The following is a 21,386-nucleotide window of genomic DNA, read 5'->3' on the forward strand; positions in this document are numbered from 1 at the left end:
GTCTGGTGGTCAGTGGTACATATAGTATCCAGCATCTGGTGGTCAGTGGTAACGATAGTATCCAAAGTTTGGTGGTCAGTAATACCTATAGAATTCAGAGTCTAGTGGTCAGTAATACCTATAGTATCCAGCGTCTGGTGGTCAGTGGTACATATAGTATCCAGCGTCTGGTGGTCAGTGGTACATATAGTATCCAAAGTCTTGTGGTCAGTGGTACATATAGTATCCAAAGTCTTGTGGTCAGTGGTACATATAGTATCCAAAGTCTTGTGGTCAGTGGTACATATAGTATCCAGAGTCTGGTGGTCAGTGGTACATATAGTATCCAGAGTCTTGTGGTCAGTGGTACATATAGTATCCAGAGTCTTGTGGTCAGTGGTACATATAGTATCCAGAGTATGGTGGTCACTAATACCTAAAGTATTCAGAGTCTGGTGGTCAGTGGTACATAAAGTATCCAGAGCCTGGTGGTCAGTGGTACAGATAGTATCCAGAGTTTTGTGGTCAGTGGTATATATAGTATCCAAAGTCTAGTGGTCAGTAATACCTATAGTATCCAGAGTCTGCTGGTCAGTGGTACATATAGTATCCACAGTCTTGTGGTCAGTGGTACAGATAGTATCCAGAGTCTGGTTGTCAGTGGCATATATAGTATCCAGTCTGGTCAGTGGTACATATAGTATCCAGAGTCTGGTGGTCAGTGGTATACATAGTATCCAGAGTCTGGTGGTCAGTGGTACGGTTAATATCCAGAGTCTGGTGGCCAGTGGTACATATAGTATCCAGAAACTTGTGGTTAGAGGTACATATAGTGTCCTGAGTCTGGTGGTCGGTAATACCTATAGTATTCAGAGTCTGGTGGTCAGTAATACCTATAGTATCCAGAGTCTGCTGGTCAGTCGTACATATAGTATCCAGAGTCTTGTGGTCATTCGTATAGATAGTATCCAAAGTCTGGTGGTCAGTAGTACAGATAGTATCCAGAATCTGGTTGTCAGTGGCATATATAGTATCCATAGTCTGGTCAGTGGTACACATAGTATCCAGAGTCTGGTGGTCAGTGGTACAGTTAATATCCAGAGTCTGGTGGTCAGTGGTACATATTTTATCCAGAGTCTGGTGGTCAGTGGTACATATAATATCCAGATTCTGGTGGTCGGTAATACACATAGTATCCAGAGTCTGGTTGCCAGTGCTACACTTAGTATCCAGAGTATGGTCGACAGTGGTACATATAGAATCCAGAGTCTGGTGGACAGTGGTACATATAGTATCTAGACTCTTGTGGTTAGCGGTACATATAGTGTCCTGAGTCTGGTGGCCAGTGGTACCTATAGCATCTAGAGTCTGGTGATCAGTGATTTAGCCACTGTGCTCCAATACAGCAGCATCCAGCCACAATGACTCCTATACAGTATAATTCAGCGACAGTGGCCTCAATAAACTAGCATTCAGCCACAGTGACCATGTTAGAGTAGCATTCAGCCACAGTGCTCCCAATACAGTATCATCCAGCCACAGTGCTCTCAATACACTAGCATTTAGTTACATTGACCCCAATACAGTTGTAACGACGGGGTAGGGAGACAGACAGGTGAGCCCTAATCTACCCGCCACTCAGTCCCTGCCTACTTGCAACGGACCGTCCTAGGCGACGGCGTACAACTGGGCGACGGTCCCTACGCTCAATAAGTGCACGACAGACAGACAGACAAGGGTACACAGAAGCTAAGGGAAATGGGGCAGTTGCCCACGGCAACACAGTGAGCAACAAGAGTAGTGAACGAGCCGAGTCAAACCAGGAGTGCACGAGGTACAAATCGCAGAGCAGGAGCGTAGTCAGTAAAGCCAGGGTCAAAAAAGAAGCAAGTTCAATAATCATAGCAGGAGCAGCAGAGCCAGGAAACAGAAAAGAATCACAGGCAAAGGAGGAGCAGGAAATGCAGGTATAAATAAATAGACAGAGGGCGGGAGCTAGCTCCGTCTGGCCAGGCTGTGATAGGCTCTCCCAGTCCTCAGCCTCCCAGCCTGACTGGTAGAAGATCGTGTCACTCTCTCAGACTTAGGAGCAGGGCCGCCATCAGGGGGGTATCACTGGTACTCCCGTCAGGGGCCCGGCCACATGGATGAAAAAAAGGGGCCCGCCGGGCTGCCGTCGCCCCCCCCCCTCGAAAACGCTCACGGGCCCCCCCTCGAAAACGCTCACGGGCCCCCCCTCGCAACGCTCACAGGCCCCCCCCTCGCAACGCTCACGGGCCCCCCCCTCGCAACGCCCGCGGCACCCCCCTAGCGACACCCCCCTAGCGACACTCGCGGCAGCCCCTGCATACCTGTTGTAGCTTCACTGGACGGGGAAGATGCAGCATGTGCTGAAGCTGCGTGTGGAGATCCCGCCCCCCAGCTCCTCTACACTGCCGACCGGACCTGCAGGCTGGTGAGTATGTTCCCCTATCCATCCTGCTTCCCATCCCCCTGACCCCATTTGTAGATTGTATAAAGTTGGTTAAAAAGTCTTTGGGTATTTTTTCGTTTGCCTAGCGTTTTTTTGCCGCGATTTTCGTAATCGCGGCAAAAATGGCGCAGTTTTGCCGCGATTATATAAAAATCGCGGCAAAACCGCGTGATTTGTGCCGCATTTACGAAAATTGCATAAAAAAAAAGATACAAAACATGAAAAGTGCTGTTAGGCTATATTCTCACAGTGCGGTCAAGTCACGTTTTTGCAAAAATTGTGGCAAAAAAATGGGATTTCACCGCACTGTGTAACTAGACTAAGGTCTTATTCAGACGGCCGCGTTCGGACCGTGACATACGGAGCGTGTATCGGCCGTATTTCCCAGGCTGATCACAATTCATGGAGCCGGACTCCTAGCATCATAGTTATCAGTGTTGCTGGGAGTCCCTGCCTCTCTGCGGGAATACTGTCCCATACTGTAATGATGCTTTCAGTACGGGACCGGGGACAGTATTCCCACGGGAACGGAGGGACTATGATCATAGATAACTGTGATGCTAGAAACCCGGCTCCCTGAACTGTGGTCGGTCCGGGAAATATGGCCGATACACGGTCCTTATATCACAGACCGAACATGGACATCTGAATAAGCCACTTACTTGCCTCCTATTTTTGGTGTGGATTGCGCACTGAAAATTCACTACAAATTACAATATAAGGCCTTATTCACACGAACGTGTTATACGTCCGTGATACTTATTACGTCGCACGGACTTATGTTAGTGAATGGGGCCGTCAGTGAGTTTCATGCGGCGTGTGTGCGCTGTGTAAAACTCACGACATGTCCTATACTTGCCCGTGTTTCGCGCAGCACGCACCCATTGAAGTCATTGGGTGCGTGCAAATCGTGCACGGCACACGGAAGCACGTGACGCGCGTGATTCGCACTACAGTAGGTAAAGAAGTGAAGGGAAACGTAAAAGCCCCCCCTTCTTTACTGTGTTGTAACATCAAAATAGAGTGTCACAATGATGCCGGCTGCGTGAAAATAACGCAGCCGCGCACCATATGCTGACGCCACACAGCTTTTGCTCGGGCAAAATGCAGCGTTTTTTGCGCGTGCAAAACGGACACGTTCGTGTGAATAAAGCCTAAGGCGATATTCAGACCAACGTGTGTGAAATCAGACGTGAAGAACGGCCGTTTTTTGTGGCCGATTTGCAGCCGTGCGGGACCCGTTTTCACAGACTTGAGTCTATTGAGGGATCTGTGAAAACGCACAAAAATAGGACATGTCCTATTTTTTTACAGGCCCTTCACACGATCTGTTAGAACAACAACCGTGTGAATAGCCCCATAGAAATACATGCAGCCGTGTGACGGCCATTAAAAAAACGTCCTTCACACGGACGATTAACACGTTAGTCTGAATAAGCCCCAACTAATGTGAATGGGGTTTGTCAGAACGTCATGCACGTGCAGCATTTCACCCCACAAATAATTTTTTTTCAGCTTCCCAGTACATTATGCGGTACAATAAATGGTGCCAAGGAGGAGGGAAGGGCTTAAATAAGCTGCATGCCTATTAGCCCTTATTCACATGACAGGGTTTCCCGGCCGGGTGACGGCCGTTCATAAATCAGCCGTCACCCGGCTGCAGTAGGAACAATAGAAAGGGCTATTCACACGACCAATTTTTTGACGGGCGGGGAAAACCGGCCGTCAAAAAATGGGACATGCCCTATTTTCGGCCGTTTACCCGGCCGCCCGGCTCCCATAGAAGTCTATGGGGCCGGGTAATACACGGCCATCACCGGAATGTGTCCCGAGTGATGGCCGTGTCTACCGTCGCTCGCTCTCTCTCTCCTCACAACGCAGAGTGCATGTGAGGAGGAGGAGTGTATCTCATTCAGAAGAAGCGCTCTATGCTGGAGGTAACACTGTGGGGGTACTGCTGTAGCGACGTCCCTGCTCTGCTATGTGCAGGGGTACTGTGTGGCAGGGCTGGGGTGTACAGCAGGTGGAAGGGGGCGCTGCGCTGGCTCCCTTCCCAAATCGCCCTGGCCCGGCGAATCAGCCTCCTTTCCGCCCTGGCGCTTCTTCAGGCATCGCTACAGCTATAGCAGCCATAGCGGCTGCTAGCGGCGACACCTACCATGGCCGATGGCGCCGCTAGCAGCTGCTGCGGCTGCTACTGCTGTAGCATCGTCCCTGCTCTGCTATGTGCTAGCCCCACTTTAGCTCCCTGAAGGAGCGGAATCCCTGTGTGTTCGGGGATTCCGCTCCTGGACAGAGCGCTTGATGTCTCTGTCCATATCTGGGCAGTGACATCAGGGGAAACTCCTGAAGCAGAATCCCCGAACACTCTGTGACCGGGGATTCCACACCAGGAGAAGCCAGGAACGTTCAGTGTCCATAAATGGACACAGACGACAGGGGCTTTTCCTGAAGTGGAATCACCGGCCACATGGGGATTCCCCTTCAGGAGTTGTCCCTGATGTCACTGTCCAGATATTCCCGGCCCGGAACGGATGCAAAACGAATACAAACCGGCTGGGAAAAACGGCGGGACACTGTCGTGTGAATAAGGCCTTAGGGTATGTTCACACAATTAGCAAAAACAGTCTGAAAATACAGAGATATTCAAGGGAAAACAGCTCCTGATTTTCAGAAGTTTTTTAAGCAAACTCGTGTTTGCTCATCCACTTCTCTTCGTTACCACCCAGCTTCTGGCAGTGCACAGACACACAGCGTGTCCTCGAGAGATCACGCTGTGACGTCACTCACTTCCTCCCACAGGAACTTCATTGCGTCGGATAAGCGAGGACACGCTGTGTGTCTATGCACTGCCAGAAGCTGGGTGGTAACGAAGAGAAGTGGATGATGCTGATTCGTCAGCATCTTACACTCCCATTCACAACGCCCAGCTAGTAAAAGAAGTAAAAACGCCCAGATGTACACACATAATACACGCCCACTTGGACATAACTTTAAACACGCCCAGTTGTACTTAAGAAAGGCTCATTTGCATAAATATAAAAATGCTCATAACTTGGCCAAAAATGCTTGTTTTTGAAGAAAAAAAAAACCTTACTGTTATCTACATTGCAGCGCCGATCTGCTGCAATAGGAGATAGGGGTTTGAAAATCTGGTGACAGAGCCTCTTTAAGGCCCCTTCACATCGTATTGTTGCCCTAAGTTTATCGTGTAGTCAGGAAATCTTCTACCTTACAGTATAAACAACGTAGACGATAATTCACAGGGCTCCATTATGTCCTTTCAGCCTCCGTCGGGCTGGTGGACGTCGGTTTACCTTCTTTTTGAAGGATGAAATGGTGTAGTAAACTTTGTTATTCCGGAGTCCCCAGGCAGCATCACAAGTGCTCTACCCGTGGACTTTGTCCCTGGGAGCTCCTGACATCACTGTCCATATATGTAAAGTGACATCAGGGGATTCTCCAGGGCCGGAATCCCTGGCCAGAATGTTGCCGACGCTCCGGCCGTGTACTCAGGCTTTGTGCAGCTTCGGACGTCACTTTATGTATATGGACATCAGGAGCAGCGCCATAGTCCCTGGGCAGAGCGCTAGTAGAAGGCTCCAGCCCTGTTCATAGACAGTGACTTCAGTAGTTTCCCCTGGGCCATTCCCCAGGCGACGTATACCACTATATGCCATACAGTCGGATACGTTTTAGCTAAATAGATCAAAATCCGGAGCATGAACCGGTCACTGCCGGCTCCATGGTTTCCTTCACTGTAATTGACATCAGCACCAAATCATTTAATGCGAATAACGTAAACACGTGAGCGCCACACTTTCCGTTGCCCACCCCGGTAATGGGGGGGGGGGGCCCAGACATCATGGCTGTATGGGGCCCAGAAATTCCTGATGGCGGCCCTGCTTAGGAGCAGGCGCAGACTGATTACCCACGGGCGTCGACACAGAAGCTGTGTCTGGCAGATCCTTTACAACAGTATAATTCAGCAACAATGACCCCAACATATTAGTATCCAGCAACAATGCCCCCAATAGAGTATCATCTAGCTGCAGTGCCCCCAAGACACTAGCATCCAGCCACACTGACCCCAAAACAACATCATCGAACCGCAATGACTGAAATACACTAACATCTAGCCACAGGGACCCTAGCACAGAATAATCCAGCCACAGTGACCCAAATATAATATAATCCAACCACTATGCCCCCAAGAAAAAAAGCATACAGCCATAGTGGCCCCAATGCAGTATCATCCAGCCACAGTGCCCCAAATCTACTAGCATCCAGACACAGTGATCCCAATACAGTATCATCCAACCGCAGGGACCATAATACAATATATTTCAGCCATGGGGACCATACTATAGTATATTTCAGCCACAGTCCCCCTAAAACATTGGCTTCAAGCCACAGGGACTATAATATAGTACAATTAAGCCATAGTACCCCAATACAGCATCATTCAGCCACAGTGAACCCAATACAGTATAACTCAGCCCCAATGCCCTCAATACACTAACATTTAGCTAAAGTGTCCCCAATACAGTATCATCCAACCACAAAGCCCAAAATACTGTATGTGGTAGTCAGAGGTGAATTATGGACGCAGACACCGCTATGGCCAAGATATATACAGTGTCAGTGTAACGTGTATGGCCATGGTCCGTCGTTCGATCGTTAACCTCGACGGCCGTGGCCATGGACATCTTACCTCGCTGCAGCATTGTCCTTCTGTCAGGCGCCGGCACTCACTTCCGGACCTCGAGTGTCTCCGGCGGGTGAGCGCGCCCGCACGTACACGGCCTTAGAGGGCCAGTGCGCACATTTTTGCAGGAAGTCTGCAATCTAGCCCAGGATGCCCTGGGCTATAAAAAGGGCTCTGTCCTCTTGCTCTTTGCCAGAGCGTTGTTTGTCGTGCTTATGGTCTCCCAGTGTCTTCCAGTCTCCCAGTGTACCTTGCTCCTGTATCCCGTATTCTGTTTCCGCGCTACCTATTGCTATTGTCGTGCTGTGCTATTGTCGTGCTGTGCTACAGTCTACGCTTGATCTGCTATGCCTCACCTGACGACTTCCCGCCGCCTGGTCCTGGACGTGCCTGCCTCGCTTCTGCCTACGATTGCCTCAGGTACCCTCACTGAACTAATTGACCCAGTGGGTCCACACCCCGCATCGTGACAGTCAGGCTTACAGGAGGCTGCTTACCGGTCACCAGCAAGAACATTGCTCATGGCACCGCGATGTTCTCAACAACTCGCTCTCGCCTCAATGCTTATTCTCTGGCAGTCTGCTCAAACTGTCCAATCTTCTGCTTGTCAAATAGAAAACACCTTACTTGTCGTCGCGTACCATTGGCTGCGAGTAAGGAGCTTTTTAATTAACTCTCCTGTTCAGGCGGCTTTTTAGTGTAGCGTTATGGTGTTTCGATTTAGTCTTATGAATAGAAATATACATAAGCGTGAAATTGCGTGTACAGTAGTCAATGACGCCTATACACATCCAGGGCGGAGGGAACCTCTATTCAGATCACCCACCCATGGCCTGGCGGTTGACAAAAACTGCCCTAGATCAACTTCATCCCGGATAAAAATTATGATTTTCTGGTAATCTACATTTTGATATCAAATCTGAGTAGCTCAATCTACGGATAACTTTCAGTGGGAAAACCGCTACTACTTCTTATATGTCTGCATGACACACCATTAACAATCGGACGTGGGGGAATGTTCAGCAGCGAGGAAGGAAACCTCAACCATGCCGGAGTCCCCTAGATCTAGCGCACAATACAACCAAGGTTGTCAGCAACTTCTGCATATTGGGGTCACTATGAAGACCACCACGACCACCACTACCACCCCCAATAGGGCTTTGAGGTAGCACCCTGTTCCTGCTGCACCTTACTCAATACCTTTCCCCTTCCCTACGGGCACCGGCGGGTATTAGCGGAGGCTGGTCATTACCTTTTACCTTCTAGATCCCTCTGTGGTCAATAGTCATGAGACGCTGGCCTTCTTTTGCCCTTTGGATCACGGCCCATGGGAATATCACTACACAGCAGATATATAGCACAGTATACACAGAACGTTTGTTGGCCCTTTAAAGAGACCAGCTGGGGACAGCAGCAAAGCAACCTCTTTCCAATATTTACAACAATCTGGACCAGCGCCCCTATAAAAAGTGGCAACTAGTCAGTGCCCCCATTAGGAGTGTAAGAGTTTACTTCTGTTATAAGAGGGATAAGTGGTGTAGATGTGGCGCCGCTTATCTCAGTATAATCTGTGCATTCTGATATTTCCATGTACCGATTATAAATATATTAATTACAGATACGAAAGTAGAAAAAACCCAGGAACATGAATTATACAATATCATCTGAATATTGGAGAAATCTGCCCCTCACGGGTTATTATCAACTCATCCATTACCAGCAGGTACAATTAATGGTTTCTCCCCTCCCCCATTCGCTAGAATTTCCGAACAACTGCGCTTATTATAACATTACAGTACAGTTTCTGATGAACTATGGGCACCACTGCCAGCCCCGATATACCTGTCCCATCACCTGCCCCATCCCCCATCTACTAATAATCCAGCAATAGAAGATCCGCCATGAAGTTCTCGCTCATTTCTCTTGAAACTAGACTGGCTCTCATGATGCCCACATCAGACATGGCAGAGCAGGTTACTGCCAGGCTGATGCCACCTGAGGATTCCATGACCTCTGACTTCACGTGACCTGCACAAGACCAACTGCCGTTTACTTTCAACTGTCGATGGCAGCGATCGGACTGGAGTCTACAGGTAGGAAGATATTGGAGAAAATGGCGTCCAATGGACATGGAGAAGACAGTGAGAAGAGAGAAGAAGAGAAGAGGAAGAGGGAGGAGGACAGCGTCACCGGATTCAAGAAGATCATGAAGAAGAGGAGAGGAGCCAAGGACAGAGGATTGGAGGATGAGGAGCCAAGACCTGGGAGCAGCGGAGACCCTGGAACATCCAGCCCCTATGCCAGGCTTACCATCAGCCGCTTCACCATCCACCAGGTCCTGGGTAGGGGCAGCTTTGGCAAAGTGAGTATAATATCTAAATATTACATTTTAAAGGGGCAGTAAACCTAAAGTTTCCATTTTATCTCCATCAATTGTTCTCTGCTATCACCATGTTATGCTGGATGGATGATGGGTGTAGTGTTCTTCTATGCGATGCCTGATCTGACGGCACCATTTAATGTATGTGCCAATATAATGTACTGGGAAACATTACAAATTATTTTCTGTTGTAGAATTGGGAAAAAAATAGCAATTCATCCATTATTTTTTGGGTTTCGTTTTATTGGCGTTTATGGAGCAGTAAAAACAACATATGAACTTTATCCTGCGGATCAGTCCGAATACAACGATACCAAGTTTATATTGTTCCTTTTACTACATTTATAAAATAAAAACAATTTGTAAAAAAAACTTCTGGGTTTTGTGTCTCCATATTCTGAGACCAATGACTTTTTGGATGGTGGAGCGGTGTGAGGACTTGTTTTTTGGGGGGATGAGCTGCAGATTTTATTGGTCCCATTAAATTAGTAGTTCTAGCTTTATTTTTATTTTTTACGGTGCTCACCCTGCGGGTAAATAATGTTATATAGTTCGGACTTTTACAGACGCTGTGATATTAATTACCGTATTTTTCGGACTATAAGACGCACCCAGGTTTTAGACAACAGAAAATAGGAAAAAAAATATTTGTTACAAAATAATTTATTCTGTTTCACCACATTCGGAGAGCCAAATTTTATTTTTTGCAGGACGAGCTGTAGTTTTATTGGCACCATTTTTTGGTACTTACGATTTTGCCATAAAACAGATTTATCCCCTATCCACAGGATAGGGGCTACATGTGAGATCACTGGGGGGGGGGGGACCGCTGGGACCCCCAGCGATAAGGAAAACAGGGGACCACTCAAAGCGGTACATGAGAAGCCTGAACTTCTGGGTTCTGTGTCCGGCATATCTGTTCTGTAGCTCCATAGAGATCACTGGAGAGCCGCTCGCGCATGCGCAGAAGAATCCCATTCATCTCTATGAAGCTGCCGGACACAGAACGCGGAAGTCACATCTTCTCATGCAGCGCTCTTGGTAACTTTCGGTCCCCGTTCTCCTTTCCGATCACACATGTATCCCCCATCCTGTGGATAGGGGATACGTGTGTTTTATGGTGCAACCCCTTTTAACTGCCATGAACAGCGAAATTGCTGTTCCTGGCCGTTAGAGCAGCGTGTCAGAAGCGGACACCTGCAGTGTATGGAGCGGGCTCAGCACGTGAGCACGCTCCATACATCATCCCCCTCCAGCTCCATGATGTGCCGGCACATCATGGGTCGGAAAGGGGTTAAAGAGGCTCTGTCACCAGATTTTGCAACCCCTATCTGCTATTGCAGCAGATCGGCGCTGCAATGTAGATTACAGTAACGTTTTTATTTTTAAAAAGCGAGCATTTTTGGCCAAGTTATGACCATTTTTGTATTTATGCAAATGAGGCTTGCAAAAGTCCAAGTGGGCGTGTATTATGTGCGTACATCGGGGCGTTTTTACTACTTTTACTAGCTGGGCGTTCTGACGAGAAGTATCATCCGCTTCTCTTCACAACGCCTAGCTTCTGGCAGTGCAGACACAGCGTGTTCTCGAGAGATCACGCTGTGACATCACTCACTTCCTGCACCAGGTCCTGCATCGTGTCGGCCACATCGGCACCAGAGGCTACAGTTGATTCTGCAGCAGCATCAGCGTTTGCAGGTAAGTAGCTACATCGATTTACCTGCAAACGCCGATGCTGCTGCAGAATCAACTGTAGCCTCTGGTGCCGATGTGTCCTCGCTCGTCTGACACGATGCAGGACCTGTGAGTGACGTCACAGCGTGATCTCTCGAGAACACGGCTGTGTCTGCACTGCCAGAAGCTGGGCGTTCTGAAGAGAAGCGGATGATACTTCTCGTCAGAACGCCCAGCTAGTAAAAGTAGTAAACACGCCCCGATGTACGCACATAATACACGCCCACTTGGACTTTTACTTTAAACACGCCCACTTGGACTTTTGCAAGCCTCATTTGCATAAATCCAAAAATGGTCATAACTTGGCTAAAAATCCTCGTTTTTTAAAAAGAAAAACGTTACTGTAATCTACATTGCAGCGCCGATCTGCTGCAATAGCAGATAGGGGTTGCAAAATCTGGTGACAGAGCCTCTTTAAGTAATGACGCGTTCATGGGGACCGGCGATGCCGGGTCCCTTGACTGCGGACTATAAGACGCAGGGACTTTTTAGCAAGATTTATTCTTGCTAAAAACTGAGTCTTATAGTCCGAAAAATACGGTATGCTTATTTTATATTTTTTATACATTAAGAAAAATAAGCTTTTAATATTTTATTTTGTTTATTAGTTTAAACATTTACTTTTTATTTTTTAGTCCCACTAGGAGACTTGAACTTGTGATCATTCGATTGCTGGTACAATACACTGTGATAGTTACATCTCACTCTATATTGAGTTTCTAGTCTCTATTGACCGCGGCATCTATGCGCTGAAATGTACATTTACATCAAATGTCGGTAAGAGGTTAAGACCTCTCCATACAGCACCCAACAGCAGACACTGCATTACTGCATTATGCCGGTAGCTCAGCTTTGTTCTGCTGTAGGGTCCTGGGCACTACCCGGCTGACCCACCTCTCAGTCCACTCCTGTTCCTTCTACTTCTCATAAAGATTCTCCATTTGTTTTCCTCAGGTGGTCCTGGCATCAGTCCCCGGCCGAAACACCTACATGGCCGTAAAAATTATCACCAAACGGGACAATGCGGACGAAATTATGAGAGAGCGGCGGATACTCCTGGCGGCCAGACACTGCCCGTTCCTATGCCACCTCTATGCCGCACATCAGTCTGAGGAACGGGCATATTTTATCACGGAGTATCTGTCCGGTGGCAGCCTGGAGGCTTTGATCAGGATGTGCGGCTGCTTGAACATCGGCAACGTAAGGCGAGTAAATAATCAGGAGACTGAGGGGGGTGGAAAGAAGAAAAGGTGAGGGCGGAGGTCAGATGAAGGACAATGCAGAGAATGCAGAATACAGGCTGCCATAATCAGCGCCTCTTCTCTGATAGAGACCATACACACTCCATCATAACATGATATTAGGGAATTGATAGAGGAAGATTTCATGACATTGAGACTCCGCTCTGTTCTCCCCATCAGATTCTACACAGCAGAGATGATATGTGGCCTCCAGTTCCTCCATGGACACAACATCGTCCACCGGTAAGCAGAACTTCCCCATTTTCTCCGTCTCCATTACATGCTATAAATAATGCACCCAGCTTTCCTACACTCCTGAGTGGCTATTCTGCTTGTAGGTGCAGTGATTCATCCCCCGTCTCCTGGATCACTGGGCGGATTTGTCATTCTCTCTTCTTATTTCTTTGCAGAGATCTAAAGCCGGAGAATATAATGCTGGATGCAGATGGCCACGTCCGTATCATCGACCTGGGATTGGCCCAAGATGGCGTCACCGCCTCCAATAAGATCAGTGGAGTGACGGGAACGTTGGATTACATGGCCCCCGAGGTGCTTCTTAGAAAAAAATACGGCACGGCAGTTGACTGGTGGAGCCTGGGGATTGTGGTGTCCAGGATGGCAGCAGGACGCTCCCCCTTTTACAGCGGCCCCGTCAGTCGAATGGCTTTCAAAGCCATCACCACCGCGAAGCCTAAATTTCCAACTTGGCTTAACCCTGACGTGAAACATCTGACCAAGAGACTGGTCCGTAAAAATTCTGAGAGGCGCCTCGGTGTGTGCGGAAACATCAGAGCGCATCCATTCTTCTCCACCATCGGCTGGGAGGAACTGCAGGAGAGGAGGGCACGGCCACCTTTTACACCATTTGTGCCCGTTCTGGAGAACCAACATCTGAAGTGGCCAGAGAATAACAAAGCCCTTCACCCCTTGGCCGGGTTCAGCTTCATGTCACCAAGCTGGACCTGATAAGATCTCAGGACAAGGGCCCAGAACTTCACGCCTCCTGACCCGTGCCTCATGTCTCTGCTGCTGTATGTCACCTCGGCTGCCCAGACCATCATCTCTCTCCGTAACATCTTCATGCCGCACCTCTGCCATCTTGCTGCTGCACCAGGGCCTTGACTTGCCATCCTCCAATCCCGGGCTGGCATCTGACATCACTCCAGCCTGAAGATCCTCTACACCCCCCAGGAGCGGCCTGTGCTTAGTTTCCATCTGGAGAGATCAGGAATAATAGCCGCATGTTGTAGTCCTGGGGCCGGAGCGGCCATTATACCTGATCTCACCTCAGCACAGGCCAGGTAAGTAATGCACCCACATCACTAACATCACCCACATCACCTACATCACCACACTACATATTAAGTATAGACACCGCAGTACATAATAAGTATAGACACCACACTACATGATAAGTATAGACATCACACTACATGATAAGATTAGACACCGCACTACATAATATGTATAGACACCGCACTACATGATAAGTATAGACACCCCCATATAGACACATAGTACATTTAGATTAGACTTTAGCCTTTGATCCTGGGATTATTCTGATCGCCATATTTGGGGTCAGGAAGGAATTTTCCCCCCTTAATATGAGGACAATTGGCTCATTCCTCAAAGGGGGTTTTCGCCTTCCTCTGGATCAACACGGCCTTAAATAGGTTTAGGATTATAGAGTAATAAGTAGTAACACACAGAAGTAACATAATATAAATATAGAAAAATAATTTAACAAAAATAATTCTTAATTTAATACAATTTATAGTTTACACATATATAAATACAGTAGTTAATTAAAAATAATAATAAAAAAATAAATAAACTAAGAATTTTTTCCCTATATTACACATCAGCCTTTGATCCTGGGATTTATGCCGACCGCCATATTTGGGGTCAGGAAGGAATTTTCCCCCCTAATATGAGGACAATTGGCTCATTCCTCAAAGGGGGTTTTCGCCTTCCTCTGGATCAACTCGGGCTTAAATAGGTTTAGGGAGATATATTAATAAGTAGAGAGACACATAAGTAACATAATAGAAATATAGAAAAATAATAATAAAAAAATAAAAAAAAAAGTGTTAATTTTTGTATTTTCCCCCATATTACACATCAGCCTTTGATCCTGGAATTTATTCCGACCGCCATATTTGGGGTCAGGAAGGAATTTTCCCCCCTAATATGAGGACAATTGGCTCATTCCTCACAGGGGGTTTTCGCCTTCCTCTGGATCAACACGGCCTTTAGCTAGGTTTAGTATAATAGATAAATAGATGACACATACATATACACAGTATATAATAATAGTAGTCTTAATACTTATATAATAATTTCCTAATAATAAAATATAACCTTCCCTTATCTATAAATAAAATTCTCCTTTTACCCCCTACATCTTTGTGCTTGTTTTTATTCCAATTGGACGTCTATGTAATAAATGTTGTATATTCTCCAGGTTTTACCCATTCAAAGGTATATGTCAGATGTAAAGCCCAAATGTGGTATTGTGAAAAGAGCCTTACAGGGGTTGTTAGCTTTTTATAATCCATTTTTCTTAGAGGGGCCCTGTAATCTGTGGAGAAACCCAGCTGCAAGTGTTTAATTTCCCTACAGCGTCTCTAAAGGGAAAATGAAGCATTCCACAATTCCAACAATTTTTTTGGGGTTATCTATGTAATGTCTGAACATGTTGAGTCCTCCTGGGCTTTGCAAACCACACAACAACTTTAATGGTTAAATTGTGTTAAACAATGTGAATAGTTTGTTACAATGTATCAGTGCAGGTGAGAGCTAGAGTCCAGACCATTTAGTTCATGGAGGATTATCTAGACTGGATACACTGAATGGGTCACAGTGAGGGAAGGTGGATCTGCTACAATGCTGCCCCCTGCAGTCAGGGCCATCACCTCATGGATACGTCACATCAGGGAGCAACATTCATGAAGAAGGAAAAACCCCTGTAGAGACGTCCACACCGGGAGATCCAATAGGAATGGTCTATACAAGGAGTCTTCATATCCGGTGGCATATTTATAGTCCATGCCACCCTGGGCACGGAGGATGAATACTCCCCCACTTTATCTATATGGTACACTTATGGAACATATAGTGTCCAGAGTCTGGTGGTCGGTAATACCTACATTATCCAGAGTCTGGTGGCCAGTGCTACACATAGTGTTCAGAGTCTGGTGGCCAGTGGTACCTATATTATCCAGAGTCTGGTGGCCAGTGGTACCTATATTATCCAGAGTCTGGTGGTCAGTGGTACCTATATTATCCAGAGTCTGGTGGTCAGTGGTACATATAGCATCTAGAGTCTGGTGATCAGTGATTTAGCCACTGTGCTCCAATACAGTAGCATCCAGCCACAAGGACTCTTATACAGTATAATTCAGTGACAGTGACCTCAATAAACTAGCATCCAGCCACAGTGACCATGAGAGTAGCATTCAGCGACAGTGCTCCCACTACAGTATCATCCAGCCACAGTGCTCCCAATACACTAGCATTTAGTTACATTGACCCCAATACAGTATAATTCATCAACAATGACCCAACACATTAGTATCCAGCAACAATGCCCCCAATAGAATATAATCTAGCCACAGTGCCCCAAAACACTAGCATCCAGCCACACTGACCCCAAACCAACATCATCCAACCGCAATGACTGAAATACACTAACATCTAGCCACTGGGAGCCTAGCACAGAATAATCCAGCCACAGTGACCCTAATATAATATAATCCAACCACTATGCCCCCAATAAAAAAGCATTCAGCCACAGTGGCCCCAATGCAGTATCATCCAGCCACAGTGCCCCAAATCTACTAGCATCCAGACACAGTGACCCCAATACAATATCATCCAACAGCAGAGACCATAATACAATATATTTCAGCCACAGGAACCATACTACAGTATATTTCAGCCACAGTCCCCCTAAAACATTGGCTTCAAGCCACAGGGACTATAATATAGTACAATTAAGCCACAGTGCCCCAATACAGTATCATTCAGCCACAGTGACTCCAATACAGTATAACTGAGCCACAGTGCCCTCAATACACTAACATTTAGCCAAAGTATCCCCAATACAGTATCATCCAACCACAAAGCCAAAAATACTGTATGTGGTAGTCAGATCTTGGGTGAATCATGGACGCAGACACCGCTATGGTCAAGATATGTACAGTGTCAGGCTTACAGGAGGCTGCTTACCGGTCACCAGCAAGAACATTGATCATGGCACCGCGGTGTTCTCCACAACTCTCTCTCGCCTCAATAAATGTTTTATATTCTCCAGGTTTTACGCATTCAAAGGTATATGTCAGATGTAAAGCCCAAAGGTTGTATTGTAATAAGAGCCTTACAGGGGTTGTTAGCTTTTTACAATCCATTTTTCTTAGAGGGGCCTCGTAATCTGTGGAGAAACCCAGCTGCAAGTGTTTAATTTCCCTACAGCGTCTCTAAAGGGAAAATGAAGCATTACACAATTCCAACAATTTTTTTGGGGTTATCTATGTAATGCCTGAACATGTTGGGTCCTCCTGGGCTTTGCAAACCACACAACAACTTTAATGGTTAAATGGTGTTAAACAATGTGAATAGTTTGTTACAATGTATCAGTGCAGGTGAGAGCTAGAGTCCAGACCATTTAGTTCATGGAGGATTATCTAGACTGGATACACTGAATGGGTCACAGTGAGGGAAGGTGGATCTGCTACAATGCTTCCCCCTGCAGTCAGGGCCATCACCTCATGGATACGTCACATCAGGGAGCAACATTCATGAAGAAGGATAAACCCCTGTAGAGACATCCACACCGGGAGATCCAATAGGAATGGTCTATACAAGGAGTCTTCATATCCGGTGGCATATTTATAGTCCATGCCACCCTGCGCACTGAGGATGAATACTCCCCCACTTTATCTATATGGTACACTTATGGAACAATACTATCTACATTCCCTGGTGGTCAGTCGTACACATAGTATCCAGAGTCTGGTGGTCAGTGGTACATATAGTATCCAGCATCTGGTGGTCAGTGGTAACGATAGTATCCAAAGTTTGGTGGTCAGTAATACCTATAGAATTCAGAGTCTAGTGGTCAGTAATACCTATAGTATCCAGCGTCTGGTGGTCAGTGGTACATATAGTATCCAGCGTCTGGTGGTCAGTGGTACATATAGTATCCAAAGTCTTGTGGTCAGTGGTACATATAGTATCCAGAGTATGGTGGTCAGTAATACCTAAAGTATTCAGAGTCTGGTGGTCAGTGGTACATAAAGTATCCAGAGCCTGGTGGTCAGTGGTACAGATAGTATCCAGAGTTTTGTGGTCAGTGGTATATATAGTATCCAAAGTCTAGTGGTCAGTAATACCTATAGTATCCAGAGTCTGCTGGTCAGTGGTACATATAGTATCCACAGTCTTGTGGTCAGTGGTACAGATAGTATCCAGAGTCTGGTTGTCAGTGGCATATATAGTATCCAGTCTGGTCAGTGGTATATATAGTATCCAGAGTCTGGTGGTCAGTGGTATACATAGTATCCAGAGTCTGGTGGTCAGTGGTACGGTTAATATCCAGAGTCTGGTGGCCAGTGGTACATATAGTATCCAGAATCTTGTGGTTAGTGGTACATATAGTGTCCTGAGTCTGGTGGTCGGTAATACCTATAGTATTCAGAGTCTGGTGGTCAGTAATACCTATAGTATCCAGAGTCTGCTGGTCAGTTGTACATATAGTATCCAGAGTCTTGTGGTCATTCGTATAGATAGTATCCAAAGTCTGGTGGTCAGTAGTACAGATAGTATCCAGAATCTGGTTGTCAGTGGCATATATAGTATCCATAGTCTGGTCAGTGGTACACATAGTATCCAGAGTCTGGTGGTCAGTGGTACACATAGTATCCAGAGTCTGGTGGTCAGTGGTACAGTTAATATCCAGAGTCTGGTGGTCAGTGGTACATATTTTATCCAGAGTCTGGTGGTCAGTGGTACATATAGTATCCAGATTCTGGTGGTCGGTAATACACATAGTATCCATAGTCTGGTTGCCAGTGCTACACTTAGTATCCAGAGTATGGTGGACAGTGGTACATATAGAATCCAGAGTCTGGAAAACAGTGGTATATATAGAATCCAGAGTCTGGTGGACAGTGGTACATATAGTATCTAGACTCTTGTGGTTAGCGGTACATATAGTGTCCTGAGTCTGGTGGCCAGTGGTACCTATATTATCCAGAGTCTGGTGGTCAGTGGTACATATAGCATCTAGAGTCTGGTGATCAGTGATTTAGCCACTGTGCTCCAATACAGCAGCATCCAGCCACAATGACTCCTATACAGTATAATTCAGCGACAGTGGCCTCAATAAACTAGCATTCAGCCACAGTGACCATGTTAGAGTAGCATTCAGCCACAGTGCTCACAATACAGTATCATCCAGCCACAGTGCTCTCAATACACTAGCATTTAGTTACATTGACCCCAATACAGTTGTAACGACGGGGTAGGGAGACAGACAGGTGAGCCCTAATCTACCCGCCACTCAGTCCCTGCCTACTTGCAACGGCCCGTCCTAGGCGACGGCGTACAACTGGGCGACGGTCCCTACGCTCAATAAGTGCACGACAGACAAACAGACAAGGGTACACAGAAGCTAAGGGAAATGGGGCAGTTGCCCACGGCAACACAGTGAGCAACAAGAGTAGTGAACGAGCCGAGTAAAACCAGGAGTGCACGAGGTACAAATCGCAGAGCAGGAGCGTAGTCAGTAAAGCCAGGGTCAAAAAAGAAGCAAGTTCAATAATCATAGCAGGAGCAGCAGAGCCAGGAAACAGAAAAGAATCACAGGCAAAGGAGGAGCAGGAAATGCAGGTATAAATAAATAGACAGAGGGCGGGAGCTAGCTCCATCTGGCCAGGCTGTGATAGGCTCTACCACTCCTCAGCCTCCCAGCCTGACTGGTAGAAGATCGTGTCACTCTCTCAGACTTAGGAGCAGGCGCAGACTGATTACCCACGGGTGTCGACACAGAAGCTGTGTCTGGTTGTAATGGCAGGAAGGAGGTGAAGGGAAAGTGAGCCCTAATCTACCCACCGCCCTGTCCCTGCCTACTTGCAACGACCCGCCCTAGGCGACGAGGTACAACTGGGCGGCGGTCCCTACGCTGTCTAAGTGCACAGGAAAACAAACAGGGAACACGCAAGGGAAGGGGCAGTAGCCACGGAACGCCACGAGGAAACGGAGCGGCGAACGAACAGTCAGGACCAGGACGAAGTGAGTACACCCAAGCGGGCACGGAGACAGAAGCAAGCCAGGGGCAAAGCAAAGCAGGTCAAGCAGAACTGCAGCAAGGCAGAAGCACGGCAGAAGCAGGCTGGAGCAAGCAGCAGTGGGGCCAGGAATCCAAACGAATTACAAGCGCTGAGGGAGAGAACAGGGCAGGTAATAAAGGACAGGGGGCGGAGCTAACTCCGACAGACCAGGCCGCGATAGGCTCTCCCACTCCGAAGCCTGCCACCCTGGTTGGTGGGAGATGGTGTCAGTCGAACAGGTCTGGCCTCAGGTGTGGATTGATTAATCCCAGGAGTATACCTAGATGAAGTACCTGGCAGATCCCTAACACTGGTAGATCCTTTACAACAGTATAATTCAGCAACAATGACCTTAACATATTAGTATCCAGCAACAATGCCCCCAATAGAGTATCATCTAGCTGCAGTGCCCCCAAGACACTAGCATCCAGCCACACTGACCCCAAAACAACATCATCCAACCGCAATGACTTAAATACACTAACATCTAGCCACAGGGACCCTAGCACAGAATAATCCAGCCACAGTGACCCAAATATAATATAATCCAACCACTATGCCCCCAAGAAAAAAAGCATACAGCCATAGTGGCCCCAATGCAGTATCATCCAGCCACAGTGCCCCAAATCTACTAGCATCCAGACACAGTGATCCCAATACAGTATCATCCAACCGCAGGGACCATAATACAATATATTTCAGCCATAGAGACCATACTATAGTATATTTCAGCCACAGTCCCCCTAAAACATTGGCTTCAAGCCACAGGGACTATAATATAGTACAATTAAGCCATAGTACCCCAATACAGCATCATTCAGCCACAGTGAACCCAATACAGTATAACTCAGCCCCAATGCCCTCAATACACTAACATTTAGATAAAGTGTCCCCAATACAGTATCATCCAACCACAAAGCCCAAAATACTGTATGTGGTAGTCAGAGGTGAATCATGGACGCAGACACCGCTATGGCCAAGATATATACAGTGTCAGTGTAACGTGTATGGCCATGGTCCGTCGTTCGATCGTTAACCTCGACGGCCGTGGCCATGGACATCTTACCTCGCTGCAGCATTGTCCTTCTGTCAGGCGCCGGCACTCACTTCCGGACCTCGAGTGTCTCCGGCGGGTGAGCGCGCCCGCACGTACACGGCCTTAGAGGGCCAGTGAGCACATTTTTGCAGGAAGTCTGCAATCTAGCCCAGGATGCCCTGGGCTATAAAAAGGGCTCTGTCCTCTTGCTCTTTGCCAGAGCGTTGTTTGTCATGCTTATGGTCTCCCAGTGTCTTCCAGTCTCCCAGTGTACCTTGCTCCTGTATCCCGTATTCTGTTTCCGCGCTACCTATTGCTATTGCCGTGCTGTGCTATTGTCGTGCTGTGCTCCAGTCTACGCTTGATCTGCCACGCCTCACCTGACGACTTCCCGCCGCCTGGTCCTGGACGTGCCTGCCTCGCTTCTGCCTACGATTGCCTCAGGTACCCTCACTGAACTAATTGACCCAGTGGGTCCACACCCCGCATTGTGACAGTCAGGCT

General features: G+C 47.3%; 2 protein-coding genes across 2 annotated transcripts; both read left to right on the plus strand.

Moving 5' to 3' along the window:
- Nucleotides 1–9,225: 9,225 nt before the first annotated feature.
- On the plus strand, nucleotides 9,226–12,528 carry LOC142665539 (protein kinase C epsilon type-like). The gene is made up of 2 exons (XM_075845246.1): nucleotides 9,226–9,522; nucleotides 12,229–12,528. Exons 1-2 carry the CDS (start codon nucleotides 9,226–9,228, stop codon nucleotides 12,526–12,528), a joined length of 597 nt encoding a protein of 198 aa, XP_075701361.1.
- On the plus strand, nucleotides 12,489–14,304 carry LOC142665621 (protein kinase C delta type-like). The gene is made up of 2 exons (XM_075845336.1): nucleotides 12,489–12,758; nucleotides 12,926–14,304. Exons 1-2 carry the CDS (start codon nucleotides 12,661–12,663, stop codon nucleotides 13,479–13,481), a joined length of 654 nt encoding a protein of 217 aa, XP_075701451.1. The 5' UTR covers nucleotides 12,489–12,660; the 3' UTR covers nucleotides 13,482–14,304.
- The last annotated feature ends 7,082 nt before the right edge of the window (nucleotides 14,305–21,386 follow it).

Source organism: Rhinoderma darwinii, chromosome 13, assembly GCF_050947455.1.
Source record: "Rhinoderma darwinii isolate aRhiDar2 chromosome 13, aRhiDar2.hap1, whole genome shotgun sequence".
Lineage (NCBI taxonomy): Eukaryota > Metazoa > Chordata > Amphibia > Anura > Rhinodermatidae > Rhinoderma > Rhinoderma darwinii.

Bases quoted from the DNA above. Each gene is read 5' to 3' on its own strand.
- LOC142665621 (XM_075845336.1), top strand. From the start codon at position 12,661: ATGACATTGAGACTCCGCTCTGTTCTCCCCATCAGATTCTACACAGCA. The intron at 12,759-12,925 runs GTAAGCAGAACT...ATTTCTTTGCAG, and splicing joins GGACACAACATCGTCCACCG to AGATCTAAAGCCGGAGAATA.
- LOC142665539 (XM_075845246.1), top strand. From the start codon at position 9,226: ATGGCAGCGATCGGACTGGAGTCTACAGGTAGGAAGATATTGGAGAAA. The intron at 9,523-12,228 runs GTGAGTATAATA...TGTTTTCCTCAG, and splicing joins GTAGGGGCAGCTTTGGCAAA to GTGGTCCTGGCATCAGTCCC.